The following is a 21,143-nucleotide window of genomic DNA, read 5'->3' on the forward strand; positions in this document are numbered from 1 at the left end:
AGGATAATATAGAATATGCTAAATATTTGTAAATTTTAAGTTGTTCTCAAGGGATGGCAGAGAATGGGATCTTCATATTCCTTTTTTGATTTTGCTCTTTCTTGATTGTTATTTTAATTTCTTACATTGTTAGTATTTGTTCTCTAATTTGAAAACTTCATGTTGAAAGTAGATTTCATTTTACAAAATTTTACAAAATTACAAAATTTTACAAAATTTACAAAAGTGGCTCATAGAATAAAACGTTCTCTCTCTCTTTCATACACACACACACACACACACACACACGCATACATACACACATAGACACATTGTGTAAGGTCACAGAACTAAGTAGGAAACTATTCTTAGTCATGTGATGACAATGATGCCATTTAAGTTAATCAACAGGAAACAAATTGATTAGGGACTCCTTTACAGATCACAAATAAAAGTTCTGGATTTCTTCATACCATCAGATTTACTGTTGTTTGGATTTAGAAATTAGTCAAAGAATCCTTTTCACATTAATATAAAAGCATTGAGAGAGAGGCCTTTAATAATGGAAGAGCTCTGAGACAGTTTTTTCACAGAAAGTGTGGCTTTCCTTTGTGTATGTGTGTTTTGTGAGGATGTGAGGATGTGTAAGTGCTTTCTGCTGAAATTAGATTCACATGAAAGTCATACACATTTTTTGCTTTTGCTTTTGAATATTTTGTCACTTCTCATGGCCCTTTTTATTTTTTAAATATTTTAAAACATCTGGAGAAGTTTTAAAATGGGTCAATGAACTTAGATCGCAATATACGGAATGCTCGAGCTAGAGTCAGGAATTCCACCCTCAGACACCATGTGATCCTTAGAAAATAATTTAATCTCTATTTGCCTCAATTTTCTCAATTGTACAATGTAGACAATAATTGCACCTACATTTCAGAATTGCTGTGAAGATCCAATGAGGTAATATTTGTAAAGCACTAAACTTTGTGAATATGCACATATGTACACAAGCACGCATTCACATACTTGTATATACATTATATTATTCATATACATGTACCGATATGTATGTGTACTGAAATATTCAAATCAATCTGCGATATACTTGATATATAAGTTCTGACTAATGATGTAAATCATGAACCATCCATTATTACTTATTCCATATGATTTTAGACTATATCTTCCTATAAATTTTTCCTAGAAAGTCTACCCAATGTGTTGGAAGAGGCTTTTTTTTTTTTTTTTCTTTCTCCAATTATTACAAGAGAACTTGTGGAATAAATAAGTTAAGTTAATTAACTTAATTAACTTCTCCTTCCTTGGCTTTTTCTATCCTGCCTTTAGTTGATAATATATCTTAGATCTAGTATTCAAAATTCCTCATTATTTATATGTAACAACCTATGTACACATAATATGTAGCTCTCCATTGCTCTCTAATATTCATTTTTAATTATTTGGAAACACTCATGTTGTATGTCTTAATGTCATGCAGAAATATTGCTAGAATCTTGGTATTAAAAAAAAAACATTTCCTATCTTTCCTTGGAGTCATTAATGGAGCTTTGTCAGTTATGAGACAATCTAGATTCGTCAACCTTCCTATTCAGCTCCAAGCAGACACAGATTTCTTCATTTTATTTAATTTCCAATGTCTTCCTTTCTATTGTTTTTTACTCTGTTGACTACAACATATTGAAATTTCCCTGAAACTTCAAAAGAGCCTAACTAGGATCTGTCATACCATGATTAACCTCTATCTCTCCACCCTTTGTCAGCCTAACTGTTGAAAAACCTACCTCTATTTGGTGTTTTACTTTCTCCTTTCTACCCTTTAATTGTTTGTCTTTAGTCTCATCATTCAGCTGGAACTCTTCTCTCTAAAGGCACTAATGAACTTCTACATTCCATTTCTCATGACAATTATTTTCCTTAACCTCACTCTTTCCTTCTGTATACTCTTAACTCTCTTTTTTTGGGGGGAAATACTCTATCCTGGTGCTCCTATTTATTAGAATGAGCCTGCACAATCTCATTTGCTGATTAGTCATCTATGTCTCATTCACTACCTCTGGGTGTAGCCTAAGGCCATGTCCTTGGCTGTCTTTCTCTATATTTACTTACTTGATGATATCATCCACTCCCATAGATTCAATTATGATCTCTATACAAATTTCTCTAAGATTGATATATGCAGTCCAATTTTCCCCCAGAGATCAAGTCCCACATCACCAACTGCCTATTTTAAACATGATGTCTTAGAAGCATTAGATGCTATGTCCACAGATTCACTATCCTTTCCTTTTTTTCAAACTTGCCTTTTACTGTCAAAGATACCACCTAGATTCATAATGTTGGGGCCATTCTTGACTGTTCACATTTGTTTACTCCCACATAGATAATCAGTTGTCATTTCTCTGTCATTTCTCTAATATACTTTTTCTTCTGCCCAATCAGTCAGTCATCACCTTAGTTGAAACAGTCATAGTTACTTCTGTGATAACCTCTTTTTTGGTCCTCTTACCTCAAACCTTCTCCCACTCCAGTCATTCTTCCCTTAAAGTTCCAAAATGATGATTCTAAAGTCCAGGACTTATTGTTTCATAAGCATACATAACAAATTCGAGTATTTCCTTTTTGCTTCCAGGATCATAAATAAAACAATTTTTGACATTTATAATGTTCATAACCTAGCTCCTTTTATAACTCTTCCTATTTTATTTATTCATTTTTCCACAGTCCTTATTGCAGCTTATTTCTTGTTCTTCATATAGAAGACTCTACCTCCCATTTCTCTGCCTATACTGAACTTGAAATGCACTTTTTATTAACAAAAAACATTTTGGAATCCTAGGTATCCTTCAAGACTTTACTCAAGTGGGATCTTCTTCATAAAGCCTTTCACAACCCAACTCAATCCCCAAATTGCCAGGTTATTCACTCACCAAATGACTTCTTACTAATTTTTAGTACTTTTTTACTAATTTTTACATATTTTGCATATATTTATATGTGTATATGTTATCTCCCACATTAAAATGCAAACTCTTGAAATGAAGGAGCATTCATCTATTTGCATATCCCCAGTGCTGAACAAAGTGCTCAACAAAGAGTGAGCACTTCTTAAATCCTTGTTGAGTCTGCATATGTAGATACTGATTGATTACTGCTGAACTATCTACTTAGGATTTCCATCCAAACACATGTTATAATTTGGGAATTAGACATGCTTCATTAAATAGGAATTTCCTATGGTACCCAGTTAGACGAACTTCTTTTGAATAGTTATAGACCATCAGGATTTTGGAACTTGATAAAATCCACACAGTGTGCACAGAAGAACATTTGGAGGACATCAACATTCACAATGTGATCTTTTATTGATATATTGATATATTTCCTAGATCACAATAAAGTATACTTTTGGTGAATATGTGCCTTATTTTGGGCATTATTGTATGCCCATTATGGAGAGTGGCTGAATGGTATTATTTCTGTTATGTCCTTCTAGGAATTCTAAATGATTTTTGAGTTATACATAAAAGATCCTTTTTTAGAAAAGATATTTTGCTACCAAATCTAATGTGATTTCATCCTCACAATCAACAACAAAAAAGAGTACAATATAATAATTTATTTTCTACATCTTTCAATTAATTATGAAAATGATAAAGATGTGGTCTAATAATGAATATTTGTTGTAAAAGTCTACTTGTATCCTGTTAGTACTTTTACTAAGGATTTCACTTATATGTGTAGATGCCAGATAAAAATGGTATATTGATGAGAGAGTAGATATATAAATTTATAAGTTTGGATATGTTTTTTTGAGTTCTCTTTTTTGAGGGAAGGGAACAGGTCTATTAAAAGGTCTTTGGTTTCAGTTTTTAAAATGTGTTTGCCTTTTTCAGATACATTGAGTAGTGATCCCTTGGTGCTTTCATATTTGTCATTCCCCTTGCATGTATCTATTCTGTATGTATTTGGTCTAATCAGGATATATTGTTCTATTTTTGTTTACTTTGAAACTGTTCTGCCTTTTATATACTTTTAATTAGTGGCATGAGATTTGCATGTTTGGGGGTTTCATAATTGTTGATGGTGAAAGTGTTTGGCATAGTAATCTTTACAAGTCTTTTTTGTTTTTTTCTTTTATTTGAATTCTTCCTTTTGTCTTCATCCTTAAATGTCTAACAGATAACGTTGCTTAGTTGGATCTCTTGCTAGTTTTTCTCTAACATACTTTTGCTCTTCATTTTTTTTTTTTTTTGTATTCTGAGTTAACACTATTCACAAGCTTACATCATCCATCTCTGTAAAATTATACCCATATACATCTATCTATACCTAAAAAATATACATGTTATATGTATATAGATAGTTATGTGTATATATATATATATATATATATATATATATATATACACATATACATTATAAACCAAATTGTTGTAACTATTACAAGCTAAAGTAGATTTAAACATAATGTTTTTCATTTGGAAATTTGACTTATATTGAAGTGGAGTGAGACATAAGATGTTTCTGCTTAGAGGTAAACATTTTTGTTTGGTTGAATTTTGGTCGACTTTATCTCTTTTAGTCTATCATATTTACATATATATATATGCAAATATATATTATACATAGATATACATACATGTGTGCCCATAATTTCAAACAATTAAATTTACTAAGTCTTTTGCTTTTTAATTATTTTGGGGAAGATCAAGTAGATTACAGAATATATAATAACATTAGAAATGCCAAATTGGGTTAAACCCATCTCAATATACAGTCTATATCTGACAACAAAAATGGGAAAAATGGGAAAGCACCATGCCCTTTCTGTTGATATATAGATGCTATCTCTGATACTGTCTTATCACAAGTGGCATCTTTTTCCTACTCCAAAACATTAACATGTTAAATTTTAATTAGATTGCTGCTATCAATTTGTATTATAGATATAGCTCACTTCATTTAGATTTTGACAGCTGTCCTCCTATAATGATCAACTTAACTACTTATTTCCACATAAATATTAAACACAAGTTTAATCAGTTAATAAATTAAATTACAGAAAGTAAAATTAGAAATTCCTTAACTTTTTGATGCTATTTAATTATTAAAGAATGGAAAAACTCATCTATATCATTCTTCATCTGGCTTTCATATGTCCACATTTGGAAATCCAGTAGACAATTACATGTCATACTTTACTTTACTGTAAAGTTGTAAAGGAGAAAATCATTAGCTAAAATTTTAATTGCTCTTTGTTCTCTTGCCAATTATTTTCAGATCTTCTAGTTATCCATACTTGAATAGGAAGCCCTTAAGTGTTATTTTGTTTTTAACCTGAGCCTCTGATTTCATTGGGATATACAATATCAACTGAGGAAACACTTTTTACTTCAGCAATCCAAAATAGTACTGTTCTGTAATTTACAATCATAGACAGTTGCTTGTAGTACTGAATGGTTATGTGACATGATCAGCATCATGTGGTTAGTTTAACTCTCAAATATAACTTGCACATAGGTATTCCTGACTCAGAAACTTTTTCTCTGCTATCATCCAGTTCCTCAAAGGAAGTTAATAACAATGATAAATAAAGTCATGAAAATATTATTAGCATATTTACCATAACTATTTTCCAAATTAATTTGATAATAGTATCTTTAAAACAGAATTCAGTTCTAAACAATGTCTCTGTGTGGTTTAACAGATGCTACAAACCTTACCATTTCTCCACTGAATCCTCATGTCATCAAGTCACACTTGCTAGTTTTGCACTGTGAGATAGAGTGTGATTCCCACTTGAAGCACAGTTTGAAGTTATCTTGGAGTAAAGATGAGGAAGCACTTGAAGCTAATGGAACTGAAGATATCAGGTAATCAATGGAGATATATCCTATAGTAAATGTACTTACATAGAAGGTAAGAAGCCTTGCACTTTGGGGGGAAATTTGAAAGATATAATATCATTACTTAAAAAAAGATGGAAAAAACCCCTAACTCCTTCCAGAGCCATTTGCAGAAAAGTAACACTAATATGTGTATTTGTGTATGTGTATCTATGTATGTATATACATATATATTCACTTAGTTTTGTTGCAGATTTCTGAATTAGAAAAGAGTTATTTGACATAGTCTATCAATTATGAGAAAGCCTACATCTTGAGCCTTAGAAGCAGCCATAACTTAGATATCTGAAGGGATAGAAGAACATTTGGCAAGGAACAAAAACAAGTAAGAAATACTTAACACCGTCCAAGTACTTCAGAGTAGATAAGAATATATATAAAATGTTTAATAAAACCCAAAAAATTTTAGTGAGACTTAGCCCCTTTTTCATTCTTAATCTTCTCTGAGGTTTCTTTGTCAACATTAATGATATTTTTCTTCATCTGGAGAATCTGGAATGAGAAAATTATTATTATTGTTGTTGTTGTTGTTGAGCATGAATATTTCAGAGATGAAATAGAATAAGTTGAAAGCAATATTGATCTTTTTTCCTCCAATTTCGGAAGAAGTATTTTGAGCACTGAGATTGAAGACAGTGGACCTTCATTCACATCACAGCTCTGTTATATTTCCTAGAGGTCTGTAGGTGGCACAGTGGGTAAAGTATTGGTTTTGTATTTTGGAACACTTGAAATCAAATCTTGTCTCAGGCACTTGTATTACCCGGGGCAAGTTATATGACTTTAATCAACCTCAATTTCATAATTTATAAAATGAGATTAAAATTGCCTCTACTGCACAGAGTTATTTTGAATAGCAAATGAGTTGCTAAACAAAAAAATCTCTTTTTTCTCATCCTTTTTTCTTGCTTTTCTCCATCATCATCATTGTCATCGTCGTTGTCATCATCTGCATATTCTACTACTCCTCGTTATTATCATCTTCTTGCTGATGTTTAAGAAAATAACACACCTTTCAAAATCTTCTTGTTGCTAGTCAGTTGTATTTGATTATTTTGTATTCTATTTGGGATTTTCTTGGCAAGATATTAGAGTGGTTGGCCATTTCTTTCTCCAACTCATTTTACTGTTGAGAAAAACAGGCCTAAGTGACTTGTTCAGGATCCTATAGGTAATAAGTTTCTGAAGCCAAATTTCAACTCGGGTCTTCTTGACTGAGGACTTCCTATCTCCAAGATGGGGCTCTACCTATTGTACCACCTAGCCAACCTAAATTTTCTCCAATGTAAAAGTTTAGGATAGAATAGATGATCTCTGTGGCCCTTCCACCTTTTAATCTATCATTTTTTTTTGGAATGTCACAATTTTCATTAAAAAATGTAAGCATATTACTCTTGATATATAAGTAACAGTATGCATACACTAAGGTCTATTATTGTAAGTGAAAGAATCCTAAGGAAAAATAAGATGATATCATTTTTAGGTGACATTTACAAGTGAGAAGAGAAATACATAAGATTTCTTTGCTACTTTTTGCATATTTTAATTTCAAAAAAATAATAAAACCAGCCAAATTTTTGCTGAAGGAATTGGATTTTTAAAGGTTTTTTTTTTTTTTTCACAGTATATAGTACTGTGAAACTTTTAAAAAATCATAGGAATCACATATGTTCTAAGAATATATTAAGAATTTTAGTTGGAGGTAGCAAGATTGTGGAAAGAATTAAAATCAGCCTCAAATGAATCATGTCCAAAGTCAAGCCCATCCTTTTCCCTCTTAAATATGTGCTTCTCCTCTAAACATTCCCTTTTATTTGTAGAATTCCACAATACTGGGAGCAATCTGATGCTCCCCACTGCCTCATACTACCCAATATCCTACTGGCTTCTAAGTCTTGTTGAGAAAGCTGAGTGGTAGAGTGGATAGAACACTGAAGCTGGAGTGAAGATGGCCTGAGTTTGAAAGCTTCCTTAAATACTAACTCTAACTCTGGACAAGTTATTCAACTCTCAGTCTCAGTTTCCTCATTTTAAAAATAAAGATAACTCACTGAATTTTTACACAGATCAAATGAGATAGCTGCTGAACCCTTTGCAAACCCTGAAGTGCTGTATTAAATAAATTAGAGAAGAAAATTGGAGCAGTGGATAGAACTGACTTTGGAGTATGAAGACTTGAGAGTTCTAGTCTTACCACTGTCATATATAACTATGTGAACCTGGGCATATCACTTCTATTCTTGATCATCTAAAGTCATCTCTTTGTCTATAAGCTTCAGAAAAGTTGAGGACCTGAATTAATAGATGTAGTTATCTCATATATGAATTACTGATGACTAAATTATATATCTAGTCCAATCACAGGTCACAGATGTTAGTTATTATTGTTATTCTTAATCCACTCCATCTTAAAAATTTTTACTGCATTATCTTTATTTCCTCAAGTTTCAGAAAACCAGGTGACCCTCTTTGCTATATTAGACTCTCTTTAACTGTATCCATGACAAATCATGTCTATCTGATGTAATAATATTGTCCCATTAATTGATCAACTCTTTCTCATCTCTATATTCTCTATTTTTACTTTTCTTGCCCACTTTTCTTCCAAAGTGCTAAAATCTTTAAGATTAAAACAACATTACTCAAGTTATCATCCTGTATCATTCCCCTCCTTTAAAGACAAGTTTATAGAAAAATAAAAGGAACTTTCATTTCCTCAGCTTCTTTACCATTCATTCATTTCTTAAGCCTCTAACCTTTGCTTTTATCTATCTTCAGTACTGAAACTAGTCTCTCCAAGTTTAATAATGGACTCCTTATTGTGAAATCCAGTAGCCTTTTCAAAGTCCTTCTTAAAAAGTTGCTCAAATATTAATTATTTTTGACTAGTGTCTCCTTTCTTTATTTTTAACCTTCCTTTCTATGATACTAGTTTTCTTTAATTCACCCAACTCTTGCTCATCATTCACTTTTCCTGGTTTCTTTTCTTCATTTTCCTCTCCAGATATGATCATTCAAAATTTTGTATTTTTTCTTTCTTCTCTCTCTTCTTAACCTTCTCCAGGTCTCAGTTTCAATGTCTATGTTGCCTCTATGCAACTAAGATTAACATTCTAACCACTCTTACCAGAAGTTCCCAGGGATTATAGTATAGTATAGTACTATAGTACTGTACTGCTTTAGTGTACTATAGTACAGAAGTTACATCCCAGAGAAACTGTCTTGGGCGAGGGGCTAAGCCAGGGGTAGGGTAACCAATAGGCTTCAAACTTTCCAGTTGGGTTGGGGGGATGTTTGCCCCAAGCATTTGAAGACTTCTTTCAGCAGAATAGGTGAATGAAAACAGTTTGTTCCAATGGCCATGAAAATAGCTGAAACAGGGAGTGGGGAGTGCCTAGAGATTTGTCAGACATTGAAGAAACCCATGGTCATCCACTGCATCCTGTTCCATCTTTAATTATCCTGATTTTTGTCCTGACACTGGAATTACACGACTCTGGGAAAGAGAATAAAATTCATGGTCATGTACAATTCTGCCTCACTACAAACAAATTCATCATCTTGTAATGTGAAGGGTCATCTTCAAAAATTAAGGATGAACAACAACATACCTGTTGAAGATTGACTGACATTCTTATTTCATCTGGGAACTTTCCTGATATTATAATGTTTTTCTGTCTAACTACTTACAAGATATCTTCAACTAGGTTTTGTCTTGATACCTCAAATTCAATATATATATAAAACTAAATTCATTATAATTATCATTCCCACTTAAGCACATTCATCTTCTTAATTTCCCTATGGTAATTATCTAACCACTTTCTCAGTCATTCAGTCTTAAATCTATGGTTTCATCCTTGGCTATTCCTTTTGCCTTTCCCCACATGTCCAAGGAATTACCAAGATCTTTTGAAACTTTCCCTATTGTTTTTATTACACTTGTCTCAAACTTTCCGTTTAAACAACAAATATCTCAACTCCAGTTTCCATTGCTTGTTGTCTTTACTTGTTATCTGAATGAACTCAATAGCCACAAATTGGTCTCCAGATTTCACACCTCTTTTTTAATCCTTTTTTCTTCACATGACTCCCAAAATATTCACATAACTTCTCCATTGCTAACTAAATAAAATGTAGGATCCATATTCAAACCATCCTTAATAGGACTTCAGCCTACCTTTCTAGCCCCATCTCAAGCTATCATCCTGTACAGATTATGCTTTAATAAAACTGGATTACCAGCTATTCTCTGAAATTGTCTTTAATTCCTTCATCTTTTTTTCAGCACTATTTTTTTCTTAGGGTGAGGAAACTGACTGTCCTAATGGAGAGATTTCATCAAATCATATTCAGGAAATTAAAGCATTTGTTTATGGATGTTTGTTTTCCTTTCCCTCTTTTTGGTAATTGCTCTTTTTTTTTTTTTTTTTTTTTTTTTAAGCCGGATAACTATTGATGGAGACAAACTGACTATTTCAAATGTCACTTTAGAGGATGAAGGGTCGTATTCCTGCCATGTTAATACTGCACTTGATGGAGCAGTGGCAACAACTCAAGTGATCATTCTTGGTAAGTCATTTTTCTTGGTTTATCATAAGAGGAAATATATTATCTACCTCTATTCTTGTTTACTCTTTTCTTAACAATTAGATCTAAAATGCTAGCTTCCTGGACTTGTTAAACTTTATTTCCTCTTTTTTTTTTTCATGTTATGAAGTCAGCATATGATTAAGTATTTTTACACTTGCACATTTGATTTTGAGCTTATTGCATGTAGTATGGAACAGTGGGTCAAAGGATCTTTGGAATACAAATTGGATTCTGGAAAGGATTTTAAGGATTATCTAGTTCAACCCTTTCATTTTTACAAATAAGACTAGACAAGTTGTGTGTTTATCCTGAGGTCATAGAGATAATAATCCTTCACAAAGATCACAAAATAATAATCATATAATTGGAAAAGAATTAAAAAAACCACCTAGACTGACCTTCTCATTTCTACGATTAGCATACTGAGGCCCATCCAAACTATGTGGTATATAGCAGGCATATAAATGTAGCCTTTCTGACTCTAAATCCTGCAAAGGCCTTTAGTGATTAAAGTTGATACTCATGTCTAGAAGGACAAAGGAAATTGGAATTATTTGTCAAGTTTCAAAGTTATGAGGACTTTCTATAGAAACAAAATGGGCTAGTTAAAATCCTGACTCTATTAGTATCTTTTTTAACTTGATTATTTAACCTATCTCCAATTTCTTTTTCTGTAAAATGAGTGGTTGAACTAACTAGACAATTTCTTAGGTCTATTATAGTAATAAATTGTTTATCTTAAAGGATCTATACAATTCCCTACCTCAATTTACTCACATACTTTATCCCCAGATATGAACAAAACTTGATCTATTTTTCTTCATGTAATTCCTGCTAAATATACAAATCAAGAGATCCATAAAATCATAGTTGCCACTCACATTAATCAACCTATTTCTTTTCTTTTTATTTTTTTATGGAAAAAAACCCTAAATTACCAGGTTAAGGATATGGATAATTTATTTCTAAATATCTAAAAAAATGTAACGTATTCATCTATAAATAAATACATATATACACATTTGAACTATTTTAATCTTTGATAGTTAAAATTATATAATTATAGTTGCAATTATACAGTAAAATTATAATTACATATCATAGTTCTTCATCAGTTAATCCTGTGATATGGGCTACATTTATTAAATTAATTTTTTCTAAGAAAATTTCAAAAATTAACAAAATATGCTTAAACTTTTCCCCATAAACGTATAACAGTTCATGGAAAATTGGATCATATATTCAGAGGCAGCTTTCCTTTTAATTCTTTGTATGCAAGTGCATCTATCTTAGTTTCATTCTATTCTCTTTACATAAGATTTAATCTCAGATGTATACTCTGCTCTAGTGGATACTTCCTTAAATTACATGGACGTATGCATACATAGTGTTTGCAGAATTGGAGGCAGTGAAGGGCAGGAGAAAGACAATTTGGAGTCGGAGGACAAATCTCTGATTTTGAGCACATCTACTTATAACCATTGTGACCTACATCACTTTTCTGAGCTTGAACTTGCTTTTCTTTACAAGGAGGGCTTAAATGAAATAACTGCAAAGATCAAATATGAATTTATCATACTGTGATTTCAAATTGTTAAACATTTGTAAAGATTATCAAAATGTAAAGAAGTGATAATTTCCTTTTTGCCCTTAAGATAATAGAGGGTTGAAATCTCATCATTGGTCACATTTTGAGAATCTATCACGTGTGCATTTGTATATATAAATATACATATATTATAAATATATATGTGTATAATATTACAAATTTATATAATATAGATACATATACATATATATGTGTGCATATATATGCATATTATATATAAATACACATAAATTTATGTACTTATTTCTTTAATTTTTGAAAATAACTTGTGTCAAGAACTTAGTGCAGTTTATTTTTCTTTCTGATATATGTATAAAATAGATACTTAATTAAGTATCTTAATAAACAGAGTGCTGAATTTGTAGACAGAAATATCTTTATTCAAATCTTGCTTCAGATACTTAACTAGCTGTGTGATCCTAGGCAAGTCTCTTAACTGATCTCATATTGAGTTTCTTGTAAACTGAGGCAAATAAGAGTTCTTAACTTCTAAGGTAATGTGAGAATTGAATGAGGTAGCACATACACATATATATGTATATATCTCCATATAAATTTATATGTTGTGCTTGACAAACTGTATCACCTTTACCTATTAAAGTCAGTTAGACTAACAACTAGAATGGCTGCAGGGTGATCCACTCTTCAAGGGGAAAAACAAAAAACTAACAAAAACAAACAAACAAAAAAACATTTCTTGAAGCCTTTCTATAATAAATCAAAGAGGAATAGTCATGTATTTCAGTGAAGGGAAGGTCTATAACAATGAAACAGCATGACATTGAAATGGTGAGGGAGAAGGGTTTCAGAACATTTAGGCCATATGACAAAACAAGTTGATCTCGGAGCCATGAAGACCAGTGTTCAGTCCTTGTTTCTAATATATATTGACTGAGCAAATCATCACCTTAAGGTGATCTAGGAAGGTCTTCAAGCATGTAAGCTGCTGTCAATACATTGGTAGAAGTTTGACTAACCCTATTTGGCTTGATATACAATAGACTCTTAATAGATGTTTATTGATTGATTTTTATTCATCCAGGAGCTCCTTATAACATGGAAATCGCAGGTATAGTGCCTATCCTAACCTAGACTTATCCATGTACACATTGTTTCCCCCCCAACAAAATGTAAATTCTTAGGGACAGGGGCATTTTCTTTTTTTAGTCTATTTCTTTTCTTTCTCAAGCTCTCTCAACATACATAATGGGGCAACATATAGTAATTATAATTGAAACTTACCAACCCCCTCATAGAAAGAAAAGAACTTTTAATAATTTATAATTTGTCTTTTTTTTTTTTTCATTTTCTGAAAATCCAAATCCTTTTCTTTTTCTCTGAGGCAATTAGGGAAGTGACTTGCCCAGGGTCACATAGCTAGAAAGTGTTAAATGTTTGAGACCAGATTTGAACTCAGTTCCTCCTGACTTCAGGGCTGGTGCTCTATCCACTGCACCACTTAACTGCTCCTGGAATCCTTATTTCTTGTAATAAAAGAATACACACACACACACACACACACACACACACACACACACACACAAACACACACACCTTTATTACTTTGGGGTAATGTATTTTCTTTTCTTTAAATTATTATCCAGATGTTCCTGATCCACCAGAAAATCTCCATATCTCTGAAAGGCAGAACAGGAGTGTGCGGTTGACTTGGGAAGCTGGAGATAGCCACAACAGTATCATAACTGGTAGAAAATACTTCAATAATTAAAATTTTTCATTATATCTCACTATGAAAAAGTTTTTTAAAAAATATTGTGAAGTTGCTCTTTGCAATAGTATGTGACATAACTGATGAAACATTTTCATTCTAACTTGTATATCATGCAGGATGTAATATAATTAAATGTGCTTAAGTATATGTTTCTAATTATATAAAATATGCCTTTTTTCCAAGAGTTCATTATAGAGTTTGAAGGCAATAAAGATGAGCCAGGAAAGTGGGCGGAATTAACTAAAATTCAAGGAAATGAAACGACAGCCCTATTATCATTGGCACCATATGTAAAATACCAGTTCCGAGTAATAGGGGTAAATGCTGTGGGAAGGAGCCTACCCAGTGATCCTTCTGACTATCACGAAACTCCACCTGCAGGTAAAACAGACAATTTACACTCTATATATCTTTTAGCTTAGCTTCATCCTATTAATGTAAGAGAAACTTCATTAGAAGCCCTCTGAAGATTCACACCATACACCACATACTGCACACTCTCTACCCCCTGCAAATTTCAAGCAACAGATTAGTTTATAACTTTAGTCCTTACCATTATTGTACAACTACCACAATTACACACCAAGGATACAAGGAGACATATTTCTCTTCTATACTGCCACCCAGATTTTGATATTTCCCCCTATCCTGAGAGATGTAGCAACACATATTATTCCTAGAAAATTAGACTACATCCTAATTATTATATCCTAGAAAATACATATTACTCTAAGCTGATTCTAAGTGGCTTTTTAGTGGTTAAGATTGGCATTCTGTTAAATCCAGGAGGTCAAAGAAGATTAGAAACCTGCATAAGTGTGCCAAGCCAGGATAACTAGAGCATGGCATTTTTGTAGGCACCAGTGCAGATTAAATGAGACATAGAGGTTAGGATTTAGCCAATTACTTTAGCTGTCTCTATTTATGTTTTCCTCCCTCTGGCAAAGAGAGACTTTAGGTGACTATATCATTCATTTAAATTCTTTGGACATTTTTGTTAGTTCACTATGTTCAGAATATTCCACAATTCATGTGCTAGAACAACTCAAATTAGGAGACTCAATCATGGTTTATCAATGTGTAGGAAAGTAGGGGAAAATATTATACATTTCTTAGAACATTAGAAATCCCCATAATCATGTCTATGATTTACATATATATGAAGTACAATTTTAAATTGAAGTTGATTTATGTTTTTTTCAAAGTTTCCCCTAACACTCTCCCTTATCCCCCCCAAAAAATGAACTTCCCAAAATAGATCCTTCAATTTCTTTGAATTTTCCCTCCACCTAGAATAATTGGGTTGGGTGTATTTGATGTACATTTTGTATAATCCCATAATCCCTGGTCCATCCTTTAGGACATTTACTTTTTTTTGTTGTTGTTGAACTTCAAATATGGAAGGTCTAAGTTTAAGACCCCTCCTTTGGGCATTTATTCTTAATGTGTTCTTTCCTAGCATGATTTCATGCTTTGTTCCACCAGTGCAGGATTTTCTATGTGAAATAAGTACAATAGAAGGGTCAATCATCTGTGTAATCTATTTTACACTAAACTTGTTACATATCTGTAATGTTTGTGCATTTTCCATTTTTTACATAAAAAAAAATGCAAACTCGCATTTGAAAGGAGTCATTCTGTATTGTCTGCTTGGTTTTCCATTTGAATTGCCTGCTCACTTCCCTTTGTTTTGTGAGTTCTCCCCCAAGGTGATTTATTGTACTAAGTCAACTGTTATGAAAATAATCACCCTGTCTTTTTTGAATTAATAACATTAAGCACCACTTTGGAGCAAGGATTTTTAACCTTTGTGTCTGTGTATTGGACCCCTTTAGCAATCTCATGAAAGCTAATAACTTCTCTGAATAATGTTATTAAATGCAGAAAATAAAATGCATAGCATTAAAAAGGGAACCAATTATATTGAAAATAATTACTTGTTTTTCATACACACACATATAAATGTGTGTGTGTAATTGGAATAATTTATTGTATCAAGTTAGAAGGTTTTTTGTTAGTTTGCTCGTTTTCTTTATTTTTCAAGCAAATGTGGAATATTTTGGAAACATTTTCTTCAATATAATAAAGTAAAATGAAAAATTATAGGTGAAATTATATTTAAAATGTGGAATAATTAGAAATAATAAAGATAGATTTTTATTAATAAGTTATTTTTATTTTATTTTAATAAATTATGGTAAGTTTGAAGTGATTCTTATGTAGATTATCAAATGATGAATGAAAAGATAATTTTAAGTGTATGTAATTTTCTAGCTCCAGATAAGAACCCAGACAACATAAAAGTTGAAGCTTCTCAACCCAAGGAAATGTTTATCAAATGGGAGGTAAATATGATTATTTCTTTTTAGTTTATTATTGTTTGTTTCTTTTTGTCTTTTAAGACACTGAAAACTAAATAGCATGTTGATAATTCTGGTGGAGTGACTGAGTGCTCTTATCTACTCTAAATGGAGCAGCCAGCTAGCAGAGTGAATAGAGTATCAGGTCTGAGGTCAGAATGACTCATCTTCCTGAATTCAAATCTGGCCTTAGACACTTACTAGTTGGGTAATTCTGGGCCACTTACCTAACTCTTGTTTCTCTCAGCTTCCTCATCTGTAAGAGAAGGAAATGGCTAAGTATTTCATTATCTTTACCAAGAAAATCCCAAATGGGATTACAAAGATTTGGACACAACTGAAAAAACAGCAACATCAAAAGTTTATCTATATTTATTTTGTATACATTTTTATATGTATATATGTTATATTTTCTAGAATAAGATTACACAGCTTGAGATCAGGTATTGTCTAATTTTTATCCTTGTAGTCATGATGTTTAGCACATAGCAGAACTTAAGAAATATGAGTTGGATGACTGATCAATCAATTGACCAAAAGCCACAAAATATTCATAGTTCTGGAGTATACAAATAGTCCCTGACATCAAACATTTTATAATCACCTGGTGGGGTGGAGGGAGGAAGACAATATACACAATATATAGCATCAAGGAAAAGGAGTTTGGTGGAAAATTGAGGATATTTGAGAGGATATGACTCCTGAATTGAGAGATGTTAAAAGATTCTATAAGGTAGATATAGGAAAGGAGAGAGTTTTCAAAGGAGCTTAGGCAAAAAAAAAATCAGGGTGGAAGGTAAAAGTCATATTTGGGAAACAAAAACAAAACAGTTTTGTTAAGAACACACAAAGAGGATTAATATAAGTAGGGAAAGATATAGAGCCAAAATGTGAAGGGCATTAGGTGCCAGATAACAGTGTTGCAGTTATGTCTGATGGGAAAGAAACTGGAGGAAGGTAGATTAATTAATTAGATAGCTATCGAAACAATGCAGACAAAGTGATGGGGCTTGCACTGAAGTGATAACTGCATCATTAGAGAGTATAAGAGAAGAAATACCATTGAGATGAAAAAAAAAAAAGAATTGACAATAAATTGGATATGAGGATTGATAGAGACTAGAGAGTGAAGAACTGAGGATAAAACTTTGTAAACTTATGGTATACTATCTATATTACCAGTTTGGAACAGAGGCATAAACTTTTCCCCATGACCATATAGGAAATATCTCAAATCACTCAACATCATATGACAAAATACAGTCACATATCTCTAAACAAAAAAAAAAAAAAGAATTATCCTTAAATATGAAATTATATAGATTTTAAAGAAAAAAAATAATTTATAATTTTCATTAAAGATTACTACTTTATTTCTTAACCTACTATCTTAACCCTTTAAGCATCTTTTTCAAAGCCATTGACCAAGGATAATTAAAAAAAAAAATTATGAAAACCACCAAGCTTCTTATTTCAGAAGGCAGTTTGGTCAGATTCCCAAATGATATGGAATACTCCCACAAGGGATATCAATCAATCAATAATAGGACCTCAGGTGAACTAGCAGTCATGCCTCTTAACCTCAGGTGAGATAATTGTCCTAGCTATCTGCAAATTGGATCATGGTGAATTTGGGATAAGTGGTCTTCTCATTCTTGCATTAAGGCCCTTCACGCCTAGCTCTTTATTCATATTCCCAGAGTGAGTTCAATTCTGAATAACATTAAAAGGATAAGAAAGGAAGAAAGATCTCAGAAAGAAACCAGTCTCTATCTCAATCCAAAGGAAAAGAAAAGGGAGTAAAATGAACAAGTATTTATTAAATGTCTGCCATGTGCACACACTGTGCTAGAATTTCACACTAGAATGAAGCAGTTGAGGGAGAACTGAAAATAATTTCTTCAACACAAGTGAAAATTCTACTTTTCTGAGTGAAAACTACTTGATGATTGACTCAAGGCATAAGACCTTCTTAAGTGGGATCAGACAAAAATATCATCAGACATAAGGCGCAAAATACACATAAACTATGGTCCCTAAAACAATGGAGATTCTCTTTAAAAACCAGGCAAATTGTCTATAGATCTCTGTTTAAAAAAAAGAACCTGAAATTTCTCACAGTGAATTCCTACTATAATTTCATACCTACCACAAAATTGAATGCTATTTTCAGTTACAGACTAAAGAAAGCAAAACCTTATGCCACATAGCTGCACATCTTCTGAGAATTAAGCTCTTCCATTGACCAGACACCATTAGACTGATATCCGTTAGATATGAAGCTCTCTTTTTCAGTATCATTTATTAATGTTTTACATGAACATAGAGGGGATCTCCTTTTCTATATTTTGAAGATATTTAATTAGTAATCATTGTAGAGAATCTTCTAACTCTTGGCTCCAAAACAAGTTCACCATCATAGAGTTCTGTAATGTATTTGGCCACTTCTTTATGTATATACACACAAATAGATACATATATTTCCAAATATGATTTTTAAAATGTTTGTGAACTTTGCCCTTTAACAGCTGTTGATCTGAGTTCATAATTTCAAAATTAAATGAGAATTTTATAACATAAAGATTACTAAACATTTTTTCCCATTATTCTCTAGTTTCAGTATGCCATATTGTATCAGGACTTAGAAAGTAGTAAAAATTAAATGTTTCCAATTTGGATATTATTTTTAAAAATGCTTTAAAATGTGATTTATTCCCTGGGTTATGCTGAGAGTAGCACAGCAGATGTTATTCTTTCTTGACAAGAGCTTAAATTGTATATTTGAAACCTCAGCTTTCTTTAATTCCTTTAAAGTGTGTCTCAGTCCAGCACTAATCTCATCCAACTGCTAAAGTTCCGAAGAGTCGAAATTCTAATTTGTCAGATTACAATATTTGTAGTAATATGATAGTTTGTTGGGAAAGCAAAATGTTTTGTAAATCTTATGTCATTAATCCTAATCATTCCTCTGGGAGGGAGGTTAGGTAGTTAATATTTTCATTCTTGGATTATTTATATAGAAACATTCTCAGAACTTGATCAACAGGATCTACCATCACAAAAAGAAGAAGCAATGAGGAAAGTTAAAGAGTTTTTAGTCTCCTCCCTTGGTCAGATTTTTCAGAATTGGAAGGATCTCAAGGTTTTGGAATCCAAATTTATACTTAAACACTATCCCACCCCCAGTGATTGTTCATTCAGATGACATGAGCACTGATATTTATTTTGAAGTAGTCTTTTCTACTTTTGGCAATCTTCAATTATTAGCCATTTTTATCAATTATATTAAATCAAAGATTACCTCTTCTACTCCAACATGTGTCTTCAGTGTCCCAGAAGAACCAGAGTAAAATTTTTCCTTATGCTCAGCTTTCAAATGGTTACCATAGACCCTCTTACTCTTGTTTTCCAAGCTCAACATTTCTATTATCTTCAACTGACCATATGTCTTGGTCTCTAATATCTTCATCATGTGGATCTTCTCTATTTGAGCTTAATTAATCCTACCTATTTTGAAAATTGATCCCAGTAATGCATCAGCTGCAGTCTAATCTAGATAGTGTACAGGAAATCTCTCATAATATTTCATTCTGTTTCTGATAGGCTAAGACTGCATTAGCTTATTTTGATTATCTTATCAATTCATATTAACTTTCTGTACATGAAGCATGTGTTGGTTCCCTGGGCAGAGTTTTTGGAGCCAGTACTTGGAGCCTGAGTTCTGCCTTAGACACTTACTAATTTGTGATTTCATACAAGCCACTTCACCTTTCTAATTTTCCCTCTGTAAAATGGGTATAATAATAGAATCTACTTATAGCATATTGTGAAGATCAAATAAAAAAAAACAATATAGTACTATACAGGCTTTAAAATCTTATATGTAAAGACTAGCTATTATGATTATTATTAATAATTACATGGTGTAGTTATATAGAGTACCAGTTCCGGAGTCAGACAAACCTTACTTTGTTTCTATTTTCTTAACTATGAAGTAGGGATGATAATAGAATTTTTCTTTCAGAGTTATTATGAGGACCAAATGGAATAATACTGGTAAAGCATTAAAGCTAGCTATTAAGTGCCAGCTATTGTTAACTACAATAAGTATTACTAATAATACTGTTATAGTAATATTGATGATGACATCCATGGATATGATTTCTAAAATTTATTGCCTGTCCTTTACTTTTATAGCTGAGTATTTGAACTCAAAGATATGACTTTGAATTATACCTTTGAGTCTTAGTCCCTTGCTTTAACTTGTCTGGTGCATTTTGGGTCATGCTTCATGGTCACATTCTTTCTCAGTTTAAACTTGTATGAAAACTGGATATATACCAGCTATATTTTCATTAACATCACTGAAAAATTTTAAGCAGCACAGTATGAAGTATATATCCTAAGTTGCTACCACAGTGAAAAATCACTGGTCATCCAACCAAATATACCCAATTTTAAAATTATTTATAATTAAATACTAAATTTTTTCTATATTTATAATTATTAACTCCTTGAGTATAGGTGCTATCTGGCTTTCATATTGTAGTCCTACTACCATGATTCTTGCCGCATTTGCTGTTTAATGAATGCTTGTTGACTGAGCTGATTAAGATAGATTCTGTTTACTATACCACCTTCTATATATTCCATCTTTTAATTAACTAAGAAATAAAAATTCATAGCATCATTATAGAGTGAAAAGAGTACTAGTTTTAGAGTCAAAAGATCTTATTTCCTATCTTTGATGGTTACTGCCTATGTGATGTCAGAGAGTTCCCTAACCAAGCTGAAACTCAATTTTCTCTTCTGTAAAGTGAGAGGATTGGACCAGTGAGGTTCTGAGACTTTATATAGATCCTATGCCTTCAATATATATATATCTGCTATTAATAGGCTAGAAGAGGCTAAATGCAAGAGAATATAAAGTCAAAATAATTATA

General features: G+C 32.0%; 1 protein-coding gene across 6 annotated transcripts in view; it reads left to right on the plus strand.

The window, feature by feature from the left end:
• The window catches only part of CHL1 (cell adhesion molecule L1 like), a 267,221-nt gene that overhangs the window by 216,862 nt on the left and 29,216 nt on the right, over window positions 1-21,143 (plus strand). For all 6 annotated transcript variants that reach the window (XM_031954105.1, XM_031954085.1, XM_031954075.1 and 3 more), the window contains 5 exons: window positions 5,708-5,873; window positions 10,351-10,478; window positions 13,713-13,814; window positions 14,024-14,221; window positions 16,115-16,185. In XM_031954105.1, coding sequence (XP_031809965.1) covers window positions 5,708-5,873; window positions 10,351-10,478; window positions 13,713-13,814; window positions 14,024-14,221; window positions 16,115-16,185 — 665 coding nt within the window. The remainder of the gene's footprint in view (window positions 1-5,707; window positions 5,874-10,350; window positions 10,479-13,712; window positions 13,815-14,023; window positions 14,222-16,114; window positions 16,186-21,143) is intronic.

The sequence above is a fragment of the Sarcophilus harrisii genome, chromosome 1, assembly GCF_902635505.1.
Source record: "Sarcophilus harrisii chromosome 1, mSarHar1.11, whole genome shotgun sequence".
Classification (NCBI taxonomy): Eukaryota; Metazoa; Chordata; class Mammalia; order Dasyuromorphia; family Dasyuridae; genus Sarcophilus; species Sarcophilus harrisii.